General features: G+C 42.1%; 1 protein-coding gene across 5 annotated transcripts; it reads right to left on the minus strand.

Moving 5' to 3' along the window:
* LOC148003506 (uncharacterized) lies at positions 1-27,731 on the minus strand. 5 transcript variants are annotated; one of them, XM_087568709.1, is made up of 7 exons: positions 26,861-26,934; positions 15,556-15,824; positions 13,950-14,170; positions 11,300-11,459; positions 9,837-9,968; positions 8,985-9,168; positions 1-4,830 (listed from the first exon to the last, which is right to left on the minus strand). In XM_087568709.1, exons 5-7 carry the CDS (start codon positions 9,926-9,928, stop codon positions 4,825-4,827), a joined length of 282 nt encoding a protein of 93 aa, XP_087424835.1. In that variant the 5' UTR covers positions 9,929-9,968; positions 11,300-11,459; positions 13,950-14,170; positions 15,556-15,824; positions 26,861-26,934; the 3' UTR covers positions 1-4,824. The 5 variants fall into 5 exon arrangements, with proteins under 5 accessions (XP_087424835.1, XP_087424832.1, XP_087424834.1 ...); XM_087568706.1 differs by lacking the exon at positions 13,950-14,170 and having other exon boundaries at positions 26,861-27,275; XM_087568708.1 differs by lacking the exon at positions 15,556-15,824.

Below are 27,731 nucleotides of genomic sequence, written 5' to 3' on the forward strand. Positions count from 1 at the left end.
GAAAAAAGAGATTTATAATCATTGCCAAATCAAATGCAAAGAATGACTACATCTCACCAAGAACTAAGAATTACAACTGTTCTCCAAAGTTTCAGGCTTGCCCTATACCCAGGCCTGTGGCCAATATAATAATAATAATTGTAAACTTATCATGATTTAAACTTTAAACATTTACTTTTATACTTCAGAGTCCAAAGCTCCGAGATCAGCTAATTGCATTTTCCTGTGACACTCTAATGATAAATGACATAGGCAAAACTGCCAGGCAGTGGCCAGAAAGAATCAAGGTAACCCTTAGCACACTAATTCCACTAGCGTTCTGTTCCTTGCACACAATGACTCTCATAAGGGTTCCAGTAGTTAGACTTAGTTTACTAGTATATTATTTTATATATTCTATACTTCCTTAACCAGTCTATAATATTATGTAAAACTTACTTCCTAACTTCAATAACTTTTTCCTTTCTTAGGGTCCCAATGTTGGCTCTAATTCATTTTCTCTTATTTTCTTCAAGCTGTCTTTGCAAGTAAAACCCTAATCTAGAACAACAATTCTGCAGTTATTACATTTTTTCCAAGATGAGAATACACAGTATCCACCTGGGCCACTAGGGCTGTGCTGTGCTGTGCCCCTATGCATCAATTTCCAATTGTCTCAGAATCATAACATCAAGGAACATCTAGTTTCACAGAATTCACCAGAGCAGAAGGAGAAAGAAGTAGAAAAGTCAGATATAATACAATAATTGTGCACACCAAGGCCAACTGATAGGCAGTCACACACAAATGAAATCTATACAGCCGTTGTCCAGGGCTAAGGTTTGGAGAAATGGAAACAACCAGTTTTTACAAAAAGCTACTGCGGGCTACTGCGATGTCTCCATTGTATGTTGTCCCCAGCATTAGCCAGAACTCAGACAACAAATGGAGGTCAAAGGGATTCAGATTGGAAAGGAAGAAGTCAAAATATCACTGTTGCAGAGGATAGGGTAGTATACATGGGACACCCCAAAAGTTACAACAGAGAACTCCTAAGCCTGATAAACAACTTCAGCAAAGTGGCTGGGTATAAAATTAACTCAAACAAATCAGTAGCCTTCCTCTACACAAAAGATAAACAAGCTGAGAAAGAAATTAGGGAAATGACACCTTTCATAGTAGTCCCAAATCATATAAAAATACCTCAGTGTGACTTTTATCAAACAAGTGTAAGATCTGTGTGACAAGAATTTCATGATCTGAAGAAAGAAATTGAAGAAGATCTCAGAAAATGCAAAGATCTCCCATGTTCATGGCTTGGCAATATGAAGATAGTAAAAATGGCCATTTTCCCAAAGTGACCTACAGTTGCAATGCACTCTCCATCAAAATTCGATTCCAATTCTTCATAGGGTTAGACAGAACAATTTGCAAATCCATTTGGAATAACAAGTAACGCAGGATAGCTAAAACTATCCTCAACAATAAAAGGACTTCCCTGGGAATCACCATCCCTGAACTCAAGCAGTTTACAGAGCATTAGTGATAAAACTGTATGGTATTGGTACAGAGACAGGAAGATAGACCAGTGGAATAGAACTGCAGACCCAGAAATGAACCAGCACACCTATGGGCACTTGATTTTTGACAAAGGAGACAAAAGCATCCAGTGGAAAAAGGATAGCATTTTTAGCAAAGGGTGCTGGTTCAAATGGAGGTCAGCATATGCAGGAGTACAAATCATCGTCTTCTTATTGCCCTGTGTAAAGCTTAAGTCCAGGTGGATCAAGGACCTCTACATCAAACCAGATCACTCAAACTAATAGAAGCAAAAGCGGGGAAGAATCTTGAACACAAGGACACTGGAAAAAATTTCCTGAACAAAACACGAATGGCTTATGCTCTATGATCAAGAATAGACAAATGGGACCTCATAAAGGTACAAAGCTTCTGTAAGGCAAAGGACACTGTGGTTAGGACAAAACAGCAACCAACAGATTGGGAAAAGACCTTTACTAATCCTACAACTGATAGAGGGCTAATATCCAAAATATACAAGAACTCATGAAGTTGGACTGCAGGGAGACTAACAACCCTATTAAAAATTGCAGTTCAGAGCTAAACAAAGAATTCATAGCTGAGGAATATGGAGTGGCTGAGAAGCACCAAAAGAAATGTTCAACGTCTTTAGTTATGTGGGAAATGCAAATCAAAACAACCCTGAGATTCCACCTCACACCACTCTGAATGGCTAAGATCAAACACTCAGGCTATAGAAGACGCTTGCATGGATGTGAGAAAGAGGAACAATCCTCCATTGTTGGTGAGATTGCAGACAGGTACAACCATTCTGGATATCAGTCTAGCGGTTCCTCAGAAAATTAGACATTGCACTAGCGGAGGACCCAGCTACACCTCTCTTGCACATATACCCAAAAGATGCTCCAACATACAACAGGGCACATGTTCCACCATGTTCATAGCAGCCTTATTTATAATAGTCAGAAAATGAAAAGATCCCAGATGCCCTTCAACAGAGGAATGGAAACAGAAAGTGTGATACATCTACACAATGGAGTACTACAGAGGTATCAAAAACAATGACTTCATGAAATTCATAGGCAAAGAGAATGAACTAAAACATATCATCCTGAATGAGTTAATCCAATCACAGAAACACACACATGGTATGCACTCATTGATAAGTGGATATTAGCCCAAATGCTCAAATTCTCCAAGATTCACAGACCAAATGAAACTCAGGAAGGATGACCAAAATACTGATTCTTCACTCCTTCCTTTAAAGGAGAAGAAGAATCCCTATTGAAGGGATAGGGATGCAAAGTTTAAAACAGAGCCTAGAGGAATGTCCATTCAGAGTCTACCCCACATGTGGCCTATACATATACAGCCTTCAAACTAGATAAGGTGGATGAAGCTAAGAAGTGCAGGCTGATAGGAACTGGATATAGATGTCTCCTGAGAGGCACAGCCAGATCATGTCAAATACAGCGGTGAATGCTAGCAGCAAACCATTGAACTGAGAACTGGACCTCATTTGGAGGAATTACAGAAAGATTGAAAGAGCTGAAGGGACTTGCAACCCCATAAGAACAACCATGGCTGCCAAGCAGAGTTCCCAGAGACTAAACCAGTACCCAACCACTATACAGGGACTGTGCCATGGCCTCATCTGCATGTGTATCAGAGGATGGTCTTCTTGGGCACAAATGGAATGAGCAGCCCTTGGTCCTGCCTAGGCTGGGAAAGTGGATGGCTGGTGAAGGGAATACTTTTATAGCAGAGGTGGAGGGCGATGGTATTCGGACTTATTTCTGGAAAACAAGGAAGGAATAACATTTGAATTCGAAATGAGAAATATCCAACTAAAAATCAACAACAGCAAAATGGTATTTTGAGCTTCGAATCAAAAAAAGCCACAGTCAGGAAACAGAGAATTGTATGCCTATGGTTTTCTTCAAATATGCTCGGGGCCCAGGTAGGTTCTGGGCCTAGGCTGAACCAAGCAGGTTCCTGCCACTGACTGCTCCTCTATTCCTGTTTCCAGAGGCACCATGCAGATTAATATTGGGCCAGAGATGTGGGAAGAGCTGGTCAGAAGTAGCTTCCTTTCCTGTGGTCTCAGGATTATCTGCATTCCTGGGTGTTCAGCATTTTCTGCCCCAGGATTTGGGTGCAGGATTCCCGATGGCTTTAAACTCCCTTATACCATATTTATATGTCCTGGGAGGTATTACAGAAATATTAATGTTTATCCTATTAATTTGGTCAAAACTCTCATCGACAGAGTATAATTTAGAGGTAACTATATATTTGACAGCAAGCATACACAGTGGGTAATGTATGCATGATGAAGTTGAAATTCAGAGTTGGAAACACAGTGAACAGTGACTGTATAAATGCCTGTGAATCTCAGTCTGACTGGGAAGTGATTTGATGCCCAGTCCCCATGAGAAAGCAGAGATCCATCCCTCCCTGATAGCTGTGGGACTTCAGATGTTGACACTAATGATCAATAAAGAAGGTTCTTAAGAGTGAAGAGTTTGAGATTACTACTTTATTGACCGGAATACATCCAATTTACTTGATAGTAACCAGATGCAGGTAGTCAATATATACAGTCTATATCCTTATCAAAATAGAAAAGCAAATGAACAAAACAACAACAGATAAATAATAAATCTTCAAATGAATAGAAGGAAAACCAAATAACCAAAACAATTAAAAATTAACCAAACTTTAAATAGAAGAATTGCGCTAAGTATTCTTTTGCTGCTCCTTTTGCAGAATAGACTTATAGCCTGTGGCTTGCCTTGGAGACATAGTAGACAAGCAGTTAGTGATGGTAACAATCTTTTCGAGAGGAGTGGAAGTAGGTCTGTTTTGTTGGAGTGGGGGTATTAAGGAAAAAGCCTACCAATACTGAGTATAAATGATATTACAGACTTTGTCACAAAGTCTTTCCAATGTTGTGAACTGATCTCCATGAAACTCTTCTGGATGACCCATCAGGACAAGTACAAATTTACCCATGCACAGTCTTTCTGGATGACCTGCAGCTCTTGATTGATGTGCATCAGCACTTCTCTGAGTCCCTCAAAAAGTACACACTTGTTGGAGAGGCTGAGGTGAAAGTACAGCCTATTCAATCCAAAGAAGTTAAACCAAAGGAGGAAAATGCAGTCCACAATTGCTATGGACACTACAGATGAGACGCAATAGTGGTGTATTTGCTGTGCACACTTAGTTCTCCTCCTGTAGCTCTTCTCTCCAAGGGAGATCTTGTCCTGGTCTGTGTCATGTTCGAGTTTCTGCTGGAGAATTTCAGACCTAGCAGAGCAAGGGAATAAAGATTTATTGAGTGGTTGTCAATTCAGCTCTCCCTCTTACATCAGCTCTATTCAGTTGGACAATCCAGCATGACCTGTCAGCTGAGGTCAGTCCCTGCATCCCCAAGTGACATAGAGTACCTGCGCTTGGATTTATATCTCAGCTTTTAACACTGCTAGAATTTGAACTGTGGACTATGCACTGTGCTGGGATTAAGAGAAAAATGAGCATTTTTCCCCACTGGTCCAGGTATATGACATTGAATAATAACATTGTAGCTATGTCTGAATCTGAGTTCAAGAGAGGTATGAGCAAACTAGAATACCATGTGGATTCCTTCTGGAGAACATGCCCAGAATTGAGGTGAAATTTCTGATTATGTTAGCACTGAAGGAACCCGTCTAGTTTCCATTTGTAACCACTGTATCTGCAAATACACAGAGAAGCCATCTCACTTCAAATTCATGCTCACCGCACAGATCCTGTAATCACTGAGAATGTGCTCCATGCAAATCTTCCCAGCGTACACGTGGACATTAGAGGTGATTGTCATGTAGAAACAGAACAGCACCCCTGCAAGTCTATGGCTAGTGTAAGGCAATTTGTTAGAGGACAGAAGAGAAAATGTCCTCAGATCTTTCCGGAGAGATCACAGGAAGAAAGGAGTAGAACATAGCAAGAAATGCAGAGGATCATATATATTGTTTCATGGGCAAAATTCACATGAACTGTACCAGAACAATACTCTGAGTAGCTCCTTAGCTGCCTGAGGCTGAAATCCAGGTGGGGTGGTCATCCACCCAAAAAGGGTATTTATATAGGGAAAGGATATTCAAATGGCTTCTTCCGGCCTATGTTCCTACCTGAACATTAATGCTTAATGTAAAGATTCCCCAGGATTCGCTGGAGGCATAAAAACAAATGTTGAGTGGGATATGTACATAGTGGCCAGACCTATAGACAGCTCAGTCAGTGATGTGCTGTCCTCCCATAAACCGTCATAGACTCAGGGTTCTTTCCCCATTAACAATCTGGCTTAGCAAGTTCCAAAGGCCCTGTAGAGCTGTCTTGTTGCTCAGCAAAGGATCATATGTTGGTGGTGGACTAGACTCTTGTTCTTGTTCACTCTTTCAGACTTTCCCCAAAGTGTGCAACTTCTTCTAATCGGAGCTGTCTTTACCATAGACTGAGTGACTTCATGCCCAAAGCTAGAATCATAGGAAATCTCCATAACCAGGATCCAAATCAACAAATTTTCTCCCCGTAATGTGATTGTTCCACAGATAATTTGAATAAGTAAGTAAAAGCTTGCATGGATTATCTCACACTGAATCAGAATCTATGGAAGGGCTCCATCGTATGGTACACTTTTACCTCTTGGCTGATAGACGTCTGGATAGATTCTCCTTCAAGGTTACTCTGGGACCACAACAACATTGATGCTCCCTAGTTGCAATGGCAATACCTACTCCTTGTTGTGGAATCACTGGGTTAACTAAAACTTCTGTTCCACTTTCTGAACATGGCTTCTCATAGGGCTACCTGTTCTTACACTGTCAGACCCATTTGAAGCTCATCATTTCTCCTAACCCATTGAGGCTGAAATTAACTGAGAGAAAATGATGTTGATCGACAGCAGTTGCAGAATGCTACACAGATAACATAGAGGAGCTCTTTGGATTATCTGTGCACCTGAAGGGGTTCCTGAAACTGCCCTGTTCTTGCACCACAGCATAGCTATGGGACTGTTTCTGGATGACGATACAATTCCAAGCAACTCAAATTCTCAATGAATAAAATCCAAGCCAAACTCCCAGGGGAAGTTGTAGTGTGCCAAGGTAGCTCGAAAGAAATGGTAGCAGGCAATGTGGAAAGCAACCTTGGAGAAGACACAGTGAGTGACATAACCTTCCAGTGGGCTTTCACAATTCACAAAGAACAGAGAAGCAACATAAACTCATGGATTTTATAGAGAAAGCTTGCCTTTACCTCCCAGTACTCCATTCCTTTGATGTGCTCCAAAGGATTTCAATGCAGATCAGTAGTTTTGCCCCTAATCACTTGAAAATCTAACTTTACAGGTGTTTTTGTGTCCTCTTTTTGGGGGTTGCATTTCTAAAGGATTGTACTGTCCTGCTTCTACACCATAACAAAAAGGGACCTGCAAGCTCTAGGCCTGTACCATTTGTTACCCCTGTTAAACACGACTCACTTGAACATATTTCCACTCCTCCCCCAGACTTCACAAGATAATTCTGTTCTGAAATTTTTGGAAATAGAATAAATTAGTAATTTAAGTGTCCTTTTGCTGTACAGAGCTAGATGGAGATGCCAAATGACTGGGCAGCTCTATTTCATGTTCCATGGATGTAAAGTGAACGCTTAGAGTACTTTTCTCATGAAACTTGGAAATAGAGGGAAACACACGTTCACTACTGCAAACACACACACACACACACACACACACACACACACATATACCCACACACACCACACACACACACACACAAACACACACACAAACACAGACACAGAGATACACACTTGCATGCACAAATGAAAACTTTGCTCTTATGCAGCACATTTCCTGTTGAGTGAGGAATTAGTGGGAACAATGCTGTGTACAAGTCTCTTAGACACAAGCAAGATGTGCTGCCCTGGCCTGTACTCATTTCCACTTCAGGAAACCTTTCTATGCAGATACTTGCTGGTGCGACAAGTAAGTTACATGTTCTGCACAGATAGCCTAAACAACACAACATCAAATCCCCGAGAGAGAGATTTCTAGGAAAAGACTCCATCAAGCTCTATGCTGACTCATCATAGGCCCCTCACTAAAGCTACCCTGTTTCCTTCATAGAAGACTTTGGAAGCATCAGAGAAGACAGTGACTCACGGTCAGTTACCAGGAACATTTGACCACATTAGAGTTCCTGTAATATTAAAACAACCTCAATGTCAGTCAGAAAAAGGCTAAATAAATAACATACAGTGAATTTTCTGAAATGCAGCACTGTGTACAATATTGAGAGGGAATCTATCCTGAAAGAATGCAGTGCCCATGATATAGTCAGCAAAGCAATGTCAGCAGAGGGTTGCACTCTAGGATTCCATGCAATATCATGGGGAAGCCAATAAGACAATCCAGAACCTTCCCGGGGGATAACTCTGTTCAGGTAAAGTGAAGAAATCTAATCCTTATTTTTAAAATAGGTGAATGGTTTAAGAATGTGTTGAGACAAATAAGAGAGGGGGCTCATCTTGGAACTGGACGAATGATGCAAAGACTGCTGGCCAGCACAAAACAGGAAGCTTCATGTTTGTTGAGAGACCTAGGCTTAAAGGACTAAGTTAGATAATGACTGGACAAAACTGCATGTCATGAACTGGCCTCCCCGCATGTTCCCTAAGATGCAGGTCAGCACAGCAATGCACCTTTCTTGGTGAGAATTGGGGGTACATATGGATAACTTTGTTCTTGAAGTCTCAAATCTCTCATGCCAGCCCTCAGCCTTTGAGAAACCTTTTCCACATCCTTGCTCTTCTAACCAGCTTCAGGTTGTTAGGCCCAGTTATGAACTCTCCAGGAGCACTCAAATAAGACAGGACTGACATGCTGATACACAGGCTCTGTAGTTACCCAAGATCTAAGAAGCATGAAGTCACCATCTTCATATACAGGGACATGAGGGGAGGAAGAACAAAAGCCACCACAAATGACAATGAGAACCATTTCTTTGGCATTTCCACCAGGCTCTCCTCCTTGAAAACTACTTACTTCCTGAGTCTCACACGATCCCTGTAAAGAAAATGGGCTCTGGGCTTTTGCTTCATCCCTCAAAGCCCTGCTCTAGTCTAAAGAGGGGCTCCCACATAGCACCCTCCATACATAATGGCATGTAGTGCTCTGCTGTGTGATCAACCTATTTCCCTTAATGAAGTGCAGATTCTCGAAGAGCAGGAGCATTTGCTTTCCAAACATGCAGTTTCTTGAAAAGGGGCTATCTCCACCGAAAGCTTTGTAAACCATCACATGAATGAACACTTGGATGAGACCTAGGTCAGGACATGGATCAGTCAATAGACAGTTACATTGGTTTGTCTATGGTTATGGTAAGACCTGAGGACAACCCGACCCTGAGCCCTAACCCTACCTGCTGTGGCTTGGCTCCGGGGTCACAGATGTTCATTCCGGCCTCTTCACAGAGCCTCTTTGCCTCCACAGAGGATGCTGGCAGTTCAGTCTGCTCCACCAGCAGTTCTCTCTTCTCATTCAGCAAAATCTGTATATTGTTCTTCAATTGAGCTTGTTCACGCAGGAGGTGGTATTGCCTGATGCTGAACCACAAACAAAAAATGGTAATCCCAGCTAGCTTCTATTTGCCTGTCACTCCTGCAAGTCCAATCATCCCTTCAAGGGTCCTCATCCTCAGAAATCCCCAGAATAGAGCCACACTATACAAGTTAGCACCAATTAGAGGAGGTCAAATCCAGAGCACACATTCCACATGAATCAAAGTACTTCTGAAAATCCTGACACTAAGACGGTTTATATAAATCAAGGTAGAAGAGATGGTCCATAAGCGAGCTCGTATGTCCATGGTATGGTGAAACCATCTTCACGTTGTGGGGAAAGCCCGTCTGAGGGGGAGTTGAAGACCCAATAGCTATAGATTCTTTCCATGTGTTTCTCATGGATCACAGATCTTTAAATCTCCTGTCAGAGTCCTAGAGATTCAGAGTTGATTGATATTCCCATCATGGTGCAAACCGTTTCTATCTAGAGGAACTTTAACGGGGAAAATAACAATTGGAGGGTCTTCTACACCCTTCTCATGTAGGACAACTGAGTCCAAGAGCTACAAATCCGAGACCCTTGCCAGGAGGCAGGCTTCTTGTTAAGAGTCAGACACTACAGAACCAGAGCCCTGACTTTGGTTCAAAGTCATACAGGACAGAAGCATTCCCTGCCTAGTGCTGGGTTCTCATCTCTGTCTGCGACTCACCAGTAGGAACTGTTCACTTGTATGAGCTCCTTGTACCTCTCCATGGCATCACTTATTGAGTTGGTCATCATTTGCATAGCCATCATTCTCATCTCATGTTCAGATTGAAGGACTGGCAATTCGACATGCAGCCTGGGTTAGGTCATGGCCAAAGGAACAAATAATGTTTTGAACTCACGATTTCAGAATTAGGTGAAATGTAAACAAAAATATATAATAAAAAATTTAAAATTCAAGGAATGGTGGAAGGGAAGAAAATGGCAAACTCAAAAACCAGACCAAAACCCAACAGTGAGACTCAATCCACAGAAAATATTTCTGTGTAAATAAGCAAACATTTGTTTTGAAATAAGGACTCCTTGGAATCCTGAGAGATATGGTTCTGCAAAGACTCACTATATAGGAGGGGGCAGAGCCTGAGAGCTGCCTGTTTGGGAATAACAACTGTCAAGACCACAGTGACCATTTCTAAGTCACAATAAACAATCCCTGGATAGTTAAAAAAATAAAAAAACTAAAGATCAAAGCAGGTGAAACAAATTAGGTGAAATCAGACTGTTCTCTCGATTACTTAAACTCAGTATGTACCACATACTTGCTCCTTCAAAGTATTTGTACTGGTTAAGTTTATTATCCTGGGCACAGGACAACAGAGCCACGGTACCAGTTGGAGGGACCTGACCTTCAAGAGCTGGCCAGGTGAGCATGATGGAATTGACTAGTTCAGGAAGAAGATTCCTCCAGTCTGTGCCACAGCTTTGGGCCCAAGAGAAAGCTGTGATGACATTTCTCTTGTTTTGAAAGCAGGTATACTCAATCCTTGGTTTCTATCATTACATGAATTCCCAGAGGGCATAACTAAGTTTGACAGGGAAGAGGATTTATAGCACCTCCTCCCCTCGGGAGAGTCCTGTGTGCCACCAAGGTATACAGAAGGAGCAAAGTGCTCTGTTGATCAGTGTGGGCCTCCACGTACTCATCACTATCATGACCTGCAAACTGTTGATCAAACAAATCCTCAGACCCCATCAAACGTCCCAGATGTCCTGATCCTGAGTAAACCACCAACAAATACTGCCACATACATACATAGCAACCCATATCCAAACACATTTAGAATGCCAGCTACATGCATGGAGGTGCCATAGAATCAGTGTATAATGAACAAATTCAGAGGAAAGAGTGATGACGTGCAGGCATTTCATTCACACACACAGTTGCAGCAAGTGTGACAAGGTCCTTCTAGCTGTTGACATAACCAATGCTAATCCAAGAGGCTCAGGGTCAAGTACAAAAAGTTTGACCCTAAACACACAGCACCTAGCTTATCTCACAAGCTAATGCCTGCCAAATCTCCTTAAAATCCAGGATGAGAGGTGAAACTTTCTCGTGCTATGAGGAAATCTCAGGTTAGCAGAGAGAGAGCACAAGACAGTGAACAGGTTACTGGGCATAATGACTACCTGTGGTCCCACTCATCATAGATATAAAGATCCAGGATTTGATAAAGTTCATCCTTCTCGAATTGACACTTCTGGATTTCAAATTTGAGTTCCTCCAGTTCCTTTAGACACTCCTCTTGCTTACTGATGACATTTTGGGATGATGCCTTCCTACCAAAACCTGTAGACAGATAAACCCAAGTGAATTTGCATATTGAACCAATGGGCAGAATAGATCATTCTGAATCCGAAAAGGAGGTTGAGGAAGGGGAAATGGTAGAGACTGGGTTAATCCCTGAAAGAGCAGAAAAGCGTTCTTAAAGGTTGATTCTTAAGCTATGTCCCTCTTCCCAACCTCTAATGCCATACACGTGCCACACTCACTATTACAGGACCCCTGGCACTGAAAGTTATAATCTGACTGAGACATAACCATCTGCGACATTGTTATCTCATATCAGATGTGGTGCAGTTAATCCTGGAGTTCATAATGACTTCACAATGCTTAGCACCATGAAGCTCTGACCAAGTGTGTCCAGCCCAAAGTGTCTGAGAACTCAATTCATGACTAGGGGTGCATCCTTCCTTGTTCTTGCCATCAGACACTTATGTAACCTACAGTAATCTAGAGGATGAATTGCTTCAACCCCCAACCATGGATGGTCACATTGTTAATCTCACAATGCCTCCTCCTGCCATTTGTTGACACTCACAGTTAAAAAGCTTCAAGAAAAGACACTGAAGTCTTACCACTTTATGGCTTTCTCTCAAATTAAAGATCAGAAACTCCTGCCTCTTGGTTTGCCCTTGAAAAATCCCAAGGCTCCTGCTTGTAAGGCCTAGTCTTAGAAGGCACATCTCAAACCTACCTCCTTGAGGATGTTCCCCAACTCTGCCCACGACTCACCAAGCCTTCCCCAGAATGATTTCCTCCTTCCTGTTTCACTAGAGAGGGGGTCAGCTTCCCTCTGACCTGGTGCGGTCTCTCCTTGATCAACACTTTCCTTCCGAAATAGCCTGAGCAGCTGGCGAAACATGCCTGCTTGTGAACCCAAAGGGAACTGAAGTAATATCCCAAAGGCAGTTGGTGTCACCACAACACTGGTGACATCACAGAAGATTCTAGGGTTCTCTTAGATACAATAGAGTGTCCAGTGAACGGCTTACTAGTGATGTCACTGGAAAGTTCTATGGCCTACCTACTAACCAGCTCTCCCCACACTGATGAATTTATGTGGGGACCCTTTCCTCCAGTCTCCCATGAGCCACTGGGAATACCATTTGGCAACCTCTATTTCAAAGCTAGATATTTCTCTCTGCTTCATTAGAAGTCAACAATGCTTTTGCTGGGGAGGGTTGCTTACAACCCTGAATTGGAGAACAGATTTTTCTTAGCACCCAAATCTCTAGGGACCAAGGAGGAGGGAGATTTTTCTTAAAAGTAAATCTACTACTTGAGACAATGCATGTGACACACGTTTCCATTCCTGAGCTTTTCCCTTTTTCTGGAGGCCAATATATTTCTTCTATACCTCTGAGTGTATAAAACCTGGAATATTTGCTTACTGTGCAGTCCTTGACAGCCGACATTGTTTCCATTTACATATCCATGTATTTCACAAAATCAATGGTCTATAATCCTATTTTTTTGCAATAAAAACTCCTTTTCCTTGGGAACATAGGGATCAACTACAGGGCATATATAAAACAATAAATTTCTGTCTGTTTTATATATTATGTAGCACATCCTCCCCTTCTCAAATATAACAAGACAATTAAATTGGACATCAGTGAGCAAATGTCAACCTGGACCTTGTGTTACTACATTGTAACTATATAGCCATCACTTCTCCAATATCATTCTTCATGAATAGACAAGTCTAGGCATGAGAATATTGGGGGCTGCACCATATCTTTTACTTGTAGCAAACATAAGAATCAGGAGGATGGGAAGGGAGTGGAATGGCCTGAGTTCAGGTTGAACCTCAATTTTAATGGGTCCATACGTTCAGGAGGGAGTCCATTTGGCATTGTGATATATGGATTCTGTCTTCTTATCATAGGTGTTATAATAATTCAACATGAATGTGTGCTATAATGCCACCCCACCTCAGATATGTAAGAGTGAAAATCATGTCTGACCTTTCTGGGAAGAACTCTGCCTTTTACTACCATCTGAAGTTATACAACATCACTATACAAAGCTCAGAAGAGAGGGGTGCAGATGTGCGGGCATTAGAAGTCGAGGATCTTTTCTTCTGATTGAGCCACTTGTTTTTCCTATGTAATTTTTCCCTTGCTCTTTTAGTAATGGTGGCTGACTTCCTTCCTGGCCTGAGGTAAACTGGAGTCCAATCTTTTGGATTACTGAACCTTCTATTTTTGAGATGACAGTCCCACCAAGGGTCCTACTGCATACAGAAGGTATGAATAAGTCTCAGGGGCTGGAGTAAGTTAAAAACGTCTGTGACAACAAAGAACTGATTAAGAAAACAAGAGCCCAGCGGCTTATCAAGATCACAGTTGTATGATAGTAAGAAAATGTGAATAGGGCATCAGGTGAAAAGATAAATTAATTAGGAGGTCATAGGCCTAGAAGGGTTATCCTTTGCTCTCAGTGGAGCTGCCATTCTTTCTGCCATTCCTCGCCCTCTGCCACAGGACCAGAGACTTCCCCATACAAATGGCTGGCCTTGCCAAAGACCTGGCAGGGCTTCTCCCTGTAGAATAGGAAATGTAGAGTCCTTGAGGACTCACCAAGAGGTCTCCTCCACACAGGTTCCTTGTTGTCAAAGGGAAATATTCCTGCAGAATCCTGCCATGGCAGCAGGAATTTCAACCTGTCTGCTCTTGGTCCAGCTCACTGGGTGCAGGCCTGAGGCCCAGTGGTATCTGGGGAAAGAAGCAGCACACACTACCTCACAGCTCTCTCTTTGTTGGATGCAACTGCTAGGACTGTGATAGGATGTTTGTTTCTTTGTGTGTTTATTAGAAATACCTACAAAGCTGATTAAAGATGCAACATGCCTTCATACCCAGCATGCAGAATGTTTTTACATTGTTGTTGTTCCTGTTTTATGTTTGCATTTTGTTTTTTAATCCCCTCAGGAAATTTCCCTGTGCTTAGAATGTTAAGCACATGCTCGGGAGGGATCGATTATTCAAGTTCGGCAAAGCTTTTGTTCTCACCATCACTCCACAGATGATGCCATTTCTTACTTTGAAATAAGAAAACAGTTATAGAGAAGTAAATTAACCTGTAAGCTATCACAGAAGAAACACATCATGATTGTGGAATGGTACCCCAGTATTTTGTATTTCCTAAGTTATTTTTATTTTAAATTTTTTATTGAATTTTTTTGGGTACATTTCATCTTTTTTAAATCCTTAAAGGTATCTTTTATTCCTCTCCTCCCATTTACAAGGTGGAATTTCACGTGTGATTGTTAGTCCAGATAGTTTGGTCAATGGCTTAGATATCACCCTGGTCTAGTTTCCTTGGCATAAGCTGAGTTAGAAGCAGGCTCAAAGGTTCAGGACCAACAAATAATGAATTCCACTACATCTGGATCCCTAGCCTCATACCCAGGAAGGGACTGGATTTGCATTCACTATTTAAAAAAAAGATGCAGTTCATTAACATGTAAAAAATTTCTCAAGTATATTAAAGTGTTTACCATCGTCATACAGTTTTTCAAATACCTGGCATTCATCTTTTTCCAAAACCTAAAATTTCTTTCTTATTCACATATTTTGATTATTCTTTGGTATTACTATCATTTTTTTTAAATTTCAGTTTTTTTAATAGATATATATGTTTTATTCAAACGTTATTCCCTTTCCCAGCTTTTGGTCCATAAGCCCCCCTGCCGTGCCCTCTCCCATATGTATGGTCCCCCAATCCATGCCACTTAGAAACCCCTTCCCGGACATTTCCCTGCACTCAGGGTCCCACCTTGTTAAGAACAAGGGCTTCCCCTTCCACAGGTGCCCCAACAAGGCTATTCTCTCCTACATATGCAGTTGGACCCCTGGGTCAGTCCACGTATAGTCTTTTGCTAGTGGTTTATTTGGTGGGCATTGCTGTTCTTATGGGGTTGCAAGTCCTTCAGCTCTGTGAATCCTTCTTCTAATTCCCATAAACGGCGTCCTGTTCTCAGTTCAGCAGTTTACTGCCAGCACTGACCTCTTTATTTGACATGCCCTGGATGTGTATCTCAGGGGAGATGTATATCCGGTCCCTTTCAGTAAGCACTTTTTAGCTTCATCAATCTTACCTAGTTTTGGTGGCTGTATACATATGGGCCACATGTGGGGCAGACTCTGAATGGCTGTTCCTTCAGTCTCTGCTTTAGATTTGGCCTCCATATCCCCTCCTATGGATATTTTTGTTCCCCATTTTAAGAAGGAGTGGGAACATCTGCACTTTGGTCATCCTTCTTCTTGAGTTTCCTGAGATCTGTAGATTGCATCTTGGGTAATTTGAGGTTTTGGTCAATATCCACTTATCAATGAGTACATACTGTCAATGAGGGGTGCTGAGTATCTGGAAGAGAATGAGGGACAAGAGATGTGAAGAAGGACTCCACGACAAGAGTCTGATCAAGGCGACAATTTTATTTTTCCCCAAGGCTAAATTTGTACCATAAAAAGGGTAACAGAGAGAGGAGAGAAGTAAGAAACATTTACCCACGCCAAGGACACAATATTCATGTGCTCAGGGAATCGGCTGATGTTGACAGGTTGTCAGAAAGGTCACAGGTTTGTCATATCTATTAGTCAGCAGGATGTTGGTTTTTCAGAAAGGTTACAGGTCATGACATTGGGTATCTTAACGTCACACGTTATCATATGATTATTCATCTTGACCAGCACATTTGTATTAGTCTTCTGCAGCTGGCTGGGGATTTTCCATGAACCCCATCATATTTAATGCTAACCATAATAATAACATCAATAATGGAGGTCTTCAAGGCCATCGCTCCCAACACCATACCAAGTGTGTTTTTCTGTGATTGGATTACCTCACTGTGGATGATATTTTCTAGTTCTTTCCATTTGTCTATGAATTGAACGTAGTCATTGTTTTTGATAGCTGAGTGGTACTCCATTGTGTAGATGTACCACATTTTTCAAATAAATTCCTCTGTTGAAGGGCATCTGGGTTCATTCCAGCTTCTGGCTATTATGAATAAGCCTGCTATGAACATAGTGGATCATATGTGTTTGTTTTATTTTGGAGTATCTTTTGGGTATATGCCCAGGACAGGTATAGCTGTGTGCTCAGGTAGTGCAATGTCCAATTTTCCAGGAACGTTCAGACTGATTTCCAGAGTTCTTGTACCAGTTTGCAATCCCAGCAACAATGGACGAGTGTTCCTCTTTCTCCACATCCTCGCCAGCATCTGTTGTCACCTGATGTTTTGATCTTAGACATCCTGACTGGTGTGAGGTGGATTCTTAGGGTTGTTTTGATTTGCATTTCTCTGATGACTAAGGATGTTGAGCATTTCTTTAGGTGCTTTTCAGCTATTCTATATTCCTCAGCTGAGAATGTTTTCTTTAGCTCCGAACCCCATTTATTAACAGGGGTGTTTGGCTCTCTGTACTCTAACTTCTTCTGTTTTGTGTATACTTTGGATATTAGCCCTCCATCAGATGCAGGATTGGTAAAGATTTTTTCCCAATCTGTGGGTTGCCTTTTTGTCCTAATGACACTGTCCTTTGCCTTACAGAAGCTTTTCAGTTTTATGAGGTCCCAATTGTCGATTCTTGGTCTTAAAGCATAAGCCATTGGTATTTTGTTCAGGAAATTTTCCTTAGTGCTCATGTCTTCGAGACTCTTCCCTACTTTTTATCCATTACTTTTAGTGTATCTGGTTTGATGTGGAGGTCCTTGATCCCCTTGAACTTAAGCTTTGTACAGGGCAATAAGAATGGGTCAACTTGCATTCTTCTACATGTTGACCTCCAGTTGAATCAGCACCATTTGTTAAAAATACTATCTTTCTTCCATTGGATGTTTTACCTCCTTTGTCAAAGATCAAATGAACATAGGTGTGTGGGTTCTTTTCTGTGTCTTCAATTATGTTCCACTGAGCTGCCTGTCTGTATGCCAATACCATAGAAACTATTGCTCTGTAATACTGCTTGAGGTCAGAGATGGTGATTCCCCCAGAAGTTCTTTTATTGTTGAGTATAGTTTTGCTATCCTGGGTTTTAAGTTATACCAAATGACGGCAAATTGCACTTTCTACCTTTATAAAGAATGGAGTAGGAATATTGATGGTGATGGCATTGAATCTGTAGATTGCTTTTGGCAAAATAGCCATTTTTTACCATATTCATCCTGCCAATCTATGAGCATGGGAGATCTTTCCATCTTCTGAGATCTTCTTCAACTTCTTCAGAGACTTGAAGTTCTTGTCATACAGATTTTTTACTTGCTTGGTTCAAGTAACAGCAAGTTATTTTATATTATTTGGGATTATTGTGAAGGCTGTCATTTCCCTAATTTCTTTCTCAGCCTGTTTACCCTTTGAGTAGAGGAAGACTACTGAATTGTTTGGGTTAATTTTATACTCGGACAGTTTGCTGAAGTTGTTGATCAGGTTAAGTAGTTCTCTGGTGGAATTTTGGCGTTGCTTATGTAGACTATCATATCATCCTCAAATATTAGTATTTTGACTTCATCCCTTCTAATTTTTTCCCTTTGACCTACTTTCATTGTTTGATTGCTATGGCTAGGACTTTAAGTACCATATTGAAAAAGTAGGGAAAGAGTGGTCAGCCGTGTCTAGTCCCTGGTTTAGTGGGATTCCTTCAATTTTCTCAGTTTAGTTTGATGTTAGCTACTGGTTTGATGTATTTTGTATTTTCCTATATTTAGATATGGGTCTTTAATTCCTGATCTTTCAGGACTTTATTAATGAAATGGTGTTGAATTTTGTCAAATGATTTCTCAGCATCTAATGAAATGATCATGTGTTTTTTTTTTCCTTTGAGTTTGTTTATATGGTGAATTTCGTTGATGGATTTCTGTATATTAAACCATCCCTGCATCCTTGCCATGAGGCCTACATGATCATGATGGATGATCATTTGGATGTGTTCTTGGATTCAGTTTGCAAGAATTTTATTGACCATTTTTGCATCAATATTCATAAAGCAAACTGATCTGATTTTCTTTATCTTTGTTGTATCTTTGGGTGGTTTAGGTATAAGAGTAATTGTGGCTTCATAGAAGGAATTTGGTAATGCTCTGTCTGTTTGTATTTTGCGGAATAGTTTGGGCAGTATTGGTATGAAGTCTTCTATGAAGGTCTGATAGAATTCTGCACTAAATCCATCTGGTCCTGGGCTCTTTTTGGATGGGAGATGTTTAATACCAGTTTCTATTTCTTTAGGAGTTATGGGGTTGTTTAGATGGTTTATTTGTTCCTGATTTAACTGTGGTACCTGGTATCTGTATAGAAAATTGTCCATTTCCTTCACATTTTCCAGTTTTGTTGAATATATGTTTTTGTAGTAGGATCTGATGATCTTTTTAATTTCTTCAGATTTTGTTGTATGTCTCCCTTTTATTTCTGATTTTATTAATTTGGATACACTCTCCGTGACCTCTGGTTAGTATGGCTAAGTGTTTATTTATCTTGTTGATTTTCTCAAAGAACCAGTTCCTGGGTTTGCTGATTCCTTTGATACTCAGTTTTGTTTCTTCTTGTTTGATTTCAGCCCTGAGTTTGATCATTTCCTGCCTTCTACTCCTCTAGGGTTTATTTAATTTTTTTTCTAGAGCTTTTAGGTGTGCCGTCAAGCTGATGACAGATGCTCTCTCCTGTTTCTTTTTGCAGGCACTTAGAGCTGTGAGTTTTCCTCTTTGCACTGCTTTTATTGTGTCCCATAAGTTTGGGTATGTTGTATCTTCACTTTCATTAAGTTCTAAGAAGTCTTTAATTTCTTTCTTATGTCTCCAATGAACAAGTTGTTATTGACTTCAACTTCCATGTATATGTGGGCTTTCTGTTCTATTTGTTGTTATTGATCAGCAGCCTTAGTCCGTGGTTTTTTGATAGGATGCATGGGATTATTTCTATCTTCCTGTACCTGTTGAGGCTTGTTTTGTGACCGATTATATGGTCAATTTTGGAATAGGTTCCATGAGATGCTGAGAAGAAGGTATATCCTTTCGTTTTAGTATGGAATGTTCTATAAATATAAGTTAAATCCATTTGTTTCATAACTTCTGTTAGTCTTTCTATGTCTCTGTTTAATTTCTGTTCCCTTGATCTGTCCATTGATGAAAGTGGGGTGTTTAAATCTCCAACTATTATTGTTTGTGGTGCAATATATTATTTTTTTGAGCTTTAGAAAGGTTTCTCATTGTTTAGGGACACAACTGCTATATACTTTACAAATATAGCAATAACCCAGAACATCCGCAGGAAGCCTGTGACCATTGGCCACATGAAGATGAATGTCTTTCAAAGTTCATCATGATTTTTGGTAAGATCTTCCGCATAATGGGTGGCTTGGCTTCCCATAAACATGGTCCAGTTGTCTAGAATCTCCTCCTTGGTTAGCATCTCATCCTTGTTTTTGTCTGACTCATATACCAGATGCCAGGCCTCAGCCTGTGCATGGTCATAGTCCTGAGGGAGGATCCAATGGTGAATCTCATCCTAATCCAGTTTCGCATCCTTGTTCAGGTCTAGAAAATCATTGAACTGCTCCCCAGACAAAACCCAGTCTGTCATAGGGGAATTGTATCATGGGAAAAAGATGTCCAAAATGTACTCATCCTGGTCCACAAAACCATCCCCGTTCTTGTTGATATCCTCCAGGGTTTCCAGAACTACAATCTCCTTCATATGCTTTAAATCCTCTTAGTGTAGAAAAGCAATGAACCCGTCCTGAGTAGCTGTCAGGTCACCGTCAAGGCCTTAAACCTCCTCTCATCTCGTGGAGGCAACTTTTTTTTTTTTTTTTTTGGCTTTGAATCTTTTTATTGGATAATTTTAACTTACATTTTTTTGTTGTTTTCAGTTTTTTTTAATTTATTTAATACTTAATAATAATTCTTTGGTTTCCGGGCAAACATCCCCCTCTCCCCTCCCCTTCCTTATGGGTGTTCCCCTCCCAACCCTCCCCCCATTGCCGCCCTCCCCCCAAAAGTCTAGTTCACTGGGGGGTCAGTCTTAGCAGGACCCAGGGCTTCCCCTTCCACTGGTGCTCTTTCTAGGATATTCATTGCTACCTATGAGGTCAGAGTCCAGGGTCAGTCCATGTATAGTCTTTAGGTAGTGGCTTAGTCCCTGGAAGCTCTGGTTGCTTGGCATTGTTGTACATATGGGGTCTCGAGCCCCTTCAAGCTCTTCCAGTTATTTCTCTGATTCCTTCAACGGGGGTCCTATTCTCAGTTCAGTGGTTTGCTGCTGGCATTCGCCTCTATATTTGCTGTATTCTGGCTGTGTCTCTCAGGAGCGATCTACATCCGGCTCCTGTCGGTCTGCACTTCTTTGTTTCATCCATCTTGTATAATTGGGTGGCTGTATATGTATGGGCCACATGTGGGGCACGCTCTGAATGGGAGTTCCTTCAGTCTCTGTTTTAATCTTTGCCTCTCTCTTCCCTGCCAAGGGTATTCTTGTTCCCCTTTTAGAGAAGGAGTGAAGCATTCACATTTTGATCATCCGTCTTGATTTTCATTTGTTCTAGGCATTTAGGGTAATTCAAGCATTTGGGCTAATAGCCACTTATCAGTGAGTGCATACCATGTATGTCTTTCTGTGATAGGGTTAGATCACTCAGGATGATATTTTCCAGTTCCAACCATTTGCCTACGAATTTCATAAAGCCGTTGTTTTTGATAGCTGAGTAATATTCCATTGTGTAGATGTACCACATTTTCTGTATCCATTCCTCTGTTGAAGGGCATCTGGGTTCTTTCCAGCTTCTGGCTATTATAAATAAGGCTGCGATGAACATAGTGGAGCACGTGTCTTTTTTATATGTTGGGGCATCTTTTGGGTATATGCCCAAGAGAGGTATAGCTGGGTCCCCAGGCAGTTCAATGTCCAATTTTCTGAGGAACCTCCAGACTGATTTCCAGAATGGTTGTACCAGTCTGCAATCCCACCAACAATGGAGGAGTGTTCCTCTTTCTCCGCATCCTCGCCAGCATCTGCTGTCACCTGAGTTTTTGATCTTAGCCATTCTCACTGGTGTGAGGTGAAATCTCAGGGTTGTTTTGATTTGCATTTCCCTTATGACTAAAGATGTTGAACATTTCTTTAGGTGTTTCTCAGCCATTCGGCATTCCTCAGCTGTGAATTCTTTGTTTAGCTCTGAACCCCATTTTTTAATAGGGTTATTTGTCTCCCTGCGGTCTAACTTCTTGAGTTCTTTGTATATTTTGGATATAAGGCCTCTATCTGTTGTAGGATTGGTAAAGATCTTTTCCCAATCTGTTGGTTGCCGTTTTGTCCTAACCACAGTGTCCTTTGCCTTGCAGAAGCTTTGCAGTTTTATGAGATCCCATTTGTCGATTCTTGATCTTAGAGCATAAGCCATTGGTGTTTTGTTCAGGAAATTTTTTCCAGTGCCCATGTGTTCCAGATGCTTCCCTAGTTTTTCTTCTATTAGTTTGAGTGTATCAGGTTTGATGTGGAGGTCCTTGATCCACTTGGACTTAAGCTTTGTACAGGGTGATAAGCATGGATCAATCTGCATTCTTCTACATGTTGACCTCCAGTTGAACCAGCACCATTTGCTGAAAATGCTATCTTTTTTCCATTGGATGGTTTTGGCTCCTTTGTCAAAAATCAAGTGACCATAGGTGTGTGGGTTCATTTCTGGGTCTTCAATTCTATTCCATTGGTCTATCTGTCTGTCTCTGTACCAATACCATGCAGTTTTTATCACTATTGCTCTGTAATACTGCTTGAGTTCAGGGATAGTGATTCCCCTGGAGGCATCTTTTTAAAGTTGTGATGATCTGAGCTATCTTGGAATTCAGCAAGGTAGTAGCCATAGGTGGCTGCTTGTATTCTTACCAGGAGATCTTTTCCTCTATGTCCCTATCATAATTCTTCCAGAGTTTAGCCACATTATGGTAGATGTATCTTTTCTGTACCTGTTTGACCCAAACTTTCAGGTCTTCAGAAGTAATAAGGCCGCCTCCATCACTGTCAATTGGATCAACAATTTTCCCCAGCCTCTCCTGCTCTCGTCCAGGCTTAGCTATCAAAGGTCTTGGAGTCCTCCTTGCCCAGGAAGACCTCATGATCGTACAGGAAGCTGTACTTATTCCCTGGTGGCCACTCGCCCTGCTCTGAATCAGGACAAACCATGTGCTCCTTGCTCATCATGCTCTTGGCCCTGAACGCCAAGACCAGTGCCAGCAGCAGCCCATGGAGAGCCCCAGGCTGACATCTGGCACCAGATCCGTGATCAAAGGGAGGCAGCAGAGAAGTAGGGGCTCAGAGAACCTTAGCCGCTGTCCATCCCCCAGAGAGGGCTTTTGTTACATTTCAAATGTTATCCCTTTTCCTGTATCCCATCCACAAAACCCCTTATAACATGCCTCCCCCTTCTACTATTAGGGTTTCACCACCCACCCAAACACCCAGGCCTACCTGCCTCCCTGTTCTGTTTTCCCCTACGCTGGGCCATCAAGCCTTGACAAGACTAAGGGCTTCTCCTCCCATTTGTACCCAAGAAGGCCATCCTATTCTACATATGCAGTTTTACTCATGGGTCTGTCCATGTGTACTCTTTGGATGGTGATTTCAGCCCTGGGAGCTATGGGTGTTTCTTACTGTTGTTCTTATGGGGCTGTAAAGCCCTTCAGCTCCCTCAATTCTTTCTCTTACTTCTCCATTGGGGACCCTGATCTCAGCTGAATTGTTGGCTGCAAGCATCTGCCTCTGTATTTGTCATGCTCTTTACCCCACTCTTTTGAGCAGATCACCACAGAGCAACGAAGATGTATTGTCTTGGAGTGATGATCTGTAGACAAATAGATGATTTCTTAATTCCTAATGATGGTTCTATAAGAATTCCTAAAATTAGATTAGTAATGTTAAGCTTTTATAATAGGACTGCTATTATGTTTTATCTGGTAATCAAAATTGCATTGAAATCTCTTCTATTCTTAAAGTGTCATGAGTGAATTGCTTCTGCAATACCAAGCAGGCATCTACAAATTAGAGCCCATCCTAAGAGGGTGTAAACCAATTAACCAAAGTTCATAAAAAGAGAACTAATGATTTACTATAGATGCAAGGAGTGAACATAAATAATTGACTGGATTTGCCTATAGGTAATTTCACTTATTCTTTTCTCATAAAAATTACAGCTTTTAACTCTCCATGAACGTGCAGAACTAGTGACAGATGATGATGGTTTATCCTGATGATTACTCTTCATGGATGTGCATGTAAACATTCTCTGTCGTAAACTGATTATCCAACTTATGATTTGAATTCCTGTGCAAACTTGTAGTGAACTTTTCACCATGTGATGCTGTGTTCAGAAAGATATACAAATGCTGAGGACAAAGAGAGAGAAAGCTTTTTAGACAGAACTGAACAGAACAGAACAGAACAGAACTCAAGAAGAACTTAGAAGTAAAGCATAGCGTTGAGAGTAAGGCATTGAGAGTAAGGAAATTATTGTGACATAGAGCAAGAGGAAAGGAGATCAGAAGAAGAGAGCAAGGAGAACCTTTTAAGCCAAACTTTATGGAGGCAAAACTTTGTAGAAACTTTTAGGAAAACTGAAGAACTTAGAAATAAAGGTTAAAATCACTGCTCTTCAGCCTTCAGCCTGGCTCACTGGCTAGCCTCTGCTCTTCAGCCTGGCTCACTGGCTAGCCTCTGCTCTTCAGTCAGGCTCACTGGCTAGCTTCTACTCTTCAGTCCGGCTCACTGCCTAGCCTCTGCTCTTCAGTCAGGCTCACTGGCTAGCCTCTGCTCTTCAGTCAGGCTCACTGGCTAGACTCTGCTCTTCAGCCTGGCTCACTGGCCTATGGGGCCCTAGCACATTGCTTAACCATCTACTCATGACTGCCTGACCACGCTGACCACCTGACCGCCCTGACTTCTTAAAGTCGTCCTCTAGAAAGAGCACAAGAAACCAAAGAGAAACACCACAGAAAACTTTTCCCATGGGCTTTGCTTAAGATTAAGTACTTTCATTATTTCTTTAAAAAAGTGAAATATAATTTCCGCTATTCATATGGCCAAGAGAATTGTGCAGTAGTCATTGCTTTATGGAATTTGGGGCTAAATCAAAAGACTACTTTATTCTATTACGATGTTATCTGCGTACTGTACGATGTATCTTTAGAAAACACAACACTAAATTCCTTAAGTCTAGATGTTTTAAGACATCACCTCATGGAGAAACTTAACTGCTTATCTATCTAGACTGGCCTCTTTTGCAATACTGCAGGTACAATCAAGTTTCCACACTACTTCCATGATTTTCAAGAATGATTAAGAGAAAAATAAGTTGAACATAATGGCCAGAAAGGGGATTCTGTCAAGTTGTCGGATGTGGGACAAGATACCAAGCTATGAATGGTTAAGCCGAAAACCACCTGTTCCCGAAAGTAACAGAACTTACAGAAAATACATCCTTTCTTATCATTCCTCTGCCCCGATGGTCAGAGATTTATTGAGCACCTACTACAATCCTAGCCCTGTGCATCTAAGGGTGTAACTGTGAATAAAAAAATTAATAAAAAGCTTCATTATGGAATAAAGAGAAATGAAACATAACTTTGAATGTCAGAATTCAATACAAGCAATATCACCATTTCTTTAACTGGTGATTTCTGAAAACTTCATCATTTTTTCCATGGGCTTCTACAGTAATGATACTCAGTCTCGATTTTATAAGTCACAACGAGGCAACTCACACTTCATTCTTTGCTCCCACAACTGTCAAAGGGAACAACACTGTCGCTGTCCATTGTGCTTCCCTATCAATCCTGCTATGGATGGTAATACATTCCAGTCTTTTTAATGTGTAAACAGGCCACCACTTGAGGGGAAAGGTTATTACAATTACCCAAACCGGTATATTCTCTAAAATTTTCACATAGCATTTTACTGATATAACAATGTAATTCACCACAAATATTTAACCAATGAAAACAGATATATTGAATAGCTCTGCAAATAGGATTGATAATCATATACACTTGAAAACAACTATCATGAAAACAAACGACGTAATAGGAGAAAAGATACATCACTAAAAGGTACAGAAGCAGCAAAAAAGACACTACATTTCTTGGTATAAAAGTTAGGTGATACACCTGATCTTTAAAGACAGGCAATGTACTTGATCTTCAAGCCCTGTCCACATAGAAACTGCAGTAGATGACAATCTTTTGTAAGATTTATTTATTTATATGTCAGACAATGCAGCTGTCTTCAGACACACCAGAAGAGGGCATCAGTACTCATTACAGATGGTTGTGAGCCACCATGTGGTTGCTGGCATTTGAACTCAGGAACTCTGGAAGAACACTTGGTGCTCTTACCCACTGAGCCATCTCTCCAGCCCTCACAATGGCCTCTTACACAGCATCACAGTGGTCTATTACACTAGATGGCTCCAGGGTGATAACAGAGAAACTTTCACAGTTCCTGAGCACTTCTGAGTTCAAACACCACCAGTGCCCACTCTGTGCTGTTGGCACATTCTGACCTTCTCCTAAGGGTTGTCAGCCACAAAAGGGACGGGTTAGCCCCAGACAGCATTCACTGCCCAATCCTAAAAACCCCCTCGATTCTGAAAAAGCCACATTCCATGCTTGCTCCATATTTGAGGAAGCCAAATGGTTGATCTGGCTCAAGGCTCCTCTTTTCTTAGCTCATCAACTTTCTTTTTCCACTTCTTGTCACAAGAAGTATTTTTTTTTTTATGCTGCAACTACACTGCAGTGTTTGAAGGAAACCACCATCAACTCTGGGTGTCAAGTCTAGAAATTTAAAATTCACAAAACAATTCATGGCTTTCTAATCAGCACCATGGAAAATAAACAAAAACAAGCAAAACCATTCCAAAGGAACTTGCTGATCTGGAGGTCTGCTCATAGCAGGCAGGAAAGAATTAAATTATGCAGAACTGTAATCTCTCAGAGCTTTGGAGGCTAAAAAAGAGGAAATCTGTGTTTATGTTCCCTTTCTCCGAGTAATTGAAGGAGGGTATTTTACATCCTACAAATACAATCTCTTGCAAGGGGCAACCAATTTCAAAGTAGATCAGAAGAAATCTATTAAATAATACATTCATTGCCTGAGGTTTTAAGAAAATATTTTCCCAGGATCCCCGTCCATTAACAGCACACTCCAGATTACCTCTCCATTCTTTCCCAATGCCTTGGGCTTTCCAATCCCTACTTCAGCTCTCCATACATCCATGAACCCTCCCTTCCCCTACCCAATGGGCTCACTTTGCATTGCCTCCTTCTGCCACTGCTTTCCTAGGACAGGGGGAAGGGGAGGGAGGGGAGGGGAGGGGGCGGGGCCAGAACCAGCCAAGGACAGACGCGGGTCTCCTACCTACCTTGATTCTGTTGCTCTGGCGGTGCAGCCCGCCCTGCTTGCTGCTTGCTGTCCCTGGGGACCAGACCGGAGGTCGGGCTAGGGTCAGCGCGAGCTCCACGCCTCGAGGTCCCCTGGCCTGGGCTTCCTTCCTGGACACTGAGAGGCTGCAGTCTCCGTTGGAAACACCGCCGCTGTCATAGCGCGCCCTCCCGTGGCCGAGGTGACCCCAAGGCCGCTAAGGCCCGCTTCCCTGGTCTCTTCTTCTGCTTTTTCTTTTCTTTTTTTCTCTCTCTTTTTGTTCGCGACGTGGCGCCTGCGAAGAGCTCGTCTACAGGAAGGAGGACATCGTGCAGGCAGAATCACCTCTGGGCCCTGCCGTGGTCGGAGAGGGAGAGAGAGGAGTCAGCTTGGGCGGCGGCGCCCCGGCTGCCGGCACCTGCGGAAGGAAAACTCGCCCAGGCACACGCGCTGCTGCGGGCGCCAAATATAACGCGGCGCCCCGTCCCCTCAGGCCCCGCGCTCACCCACGAGCTCCGCGTGCCCTGAGGCCGGGCTCGGGCGCGGTCGAATGGCGGGGTGGGAAGGACACGTGTGCCCACTCCCTGGTGCAGGCAACACGCGGAAGTGCGACACGCGGAGGCGCCTGGTGTGGAGCTCCGGGCTGCGCCCAGGCCCGTCAGTCCCCCTCAGGGCTCTGCGGAGGCGCAGGGCTGCTTCTGAGGCCCCCAGGCCCACCGTGACCTAACCGCGGCCAAAGCCTCCAGATCTTCCAGGTGCCCCAGGCTGGAGGCTTGGGCATGGCGATTGTGGTTGCCACTCTCCTAGGCCGGCTCAGCAGGGCGCAAGCCACCACCTGCTGTCCTCACCTGAAGGCATCCTGACCTGGCTGT

The sequence above is a fragment of the Rattus norvegicus genome, chromosome 9 (genome assembly GCF_021556685.1).
Source record: "Rattus norvegicus strain SHRSP/BbbUtx chromosome 9, alternate assembly SHRSP_T2T, whole genome shotgun sequence".
NCBI lineage: Eukaryota > Metazoa > Chordata > Mammalia > Rodentia > Muridae > Rattus > Rattus norvegicus.

Excerpts from the sequence above, each read along its gene's own strand:
- LOC148003506 (XM_087568705.1), bottom strand. The coding sequence starts at position 12,315 with ATGTTTCGCCAGCTGCTCAGGCTATTTCGGAAGGAAAGTGTTGATCAA. Across the intron at positions 9,969-11,299 it reads TATGATGAGTGGGACCACAG|GCTGCATGTCGAATTGCCAG; the intron begins GTAGTCATTATG and ends GACCTAACCCAG. Across the intron at positions 9,169-9,836 it reads CAAGTGAACAGTTCCTACTG|CATCAGGCAATACCACCTCC; the intron begins GTGAGTCGCAGA and ends TTTGTGGTTCAG.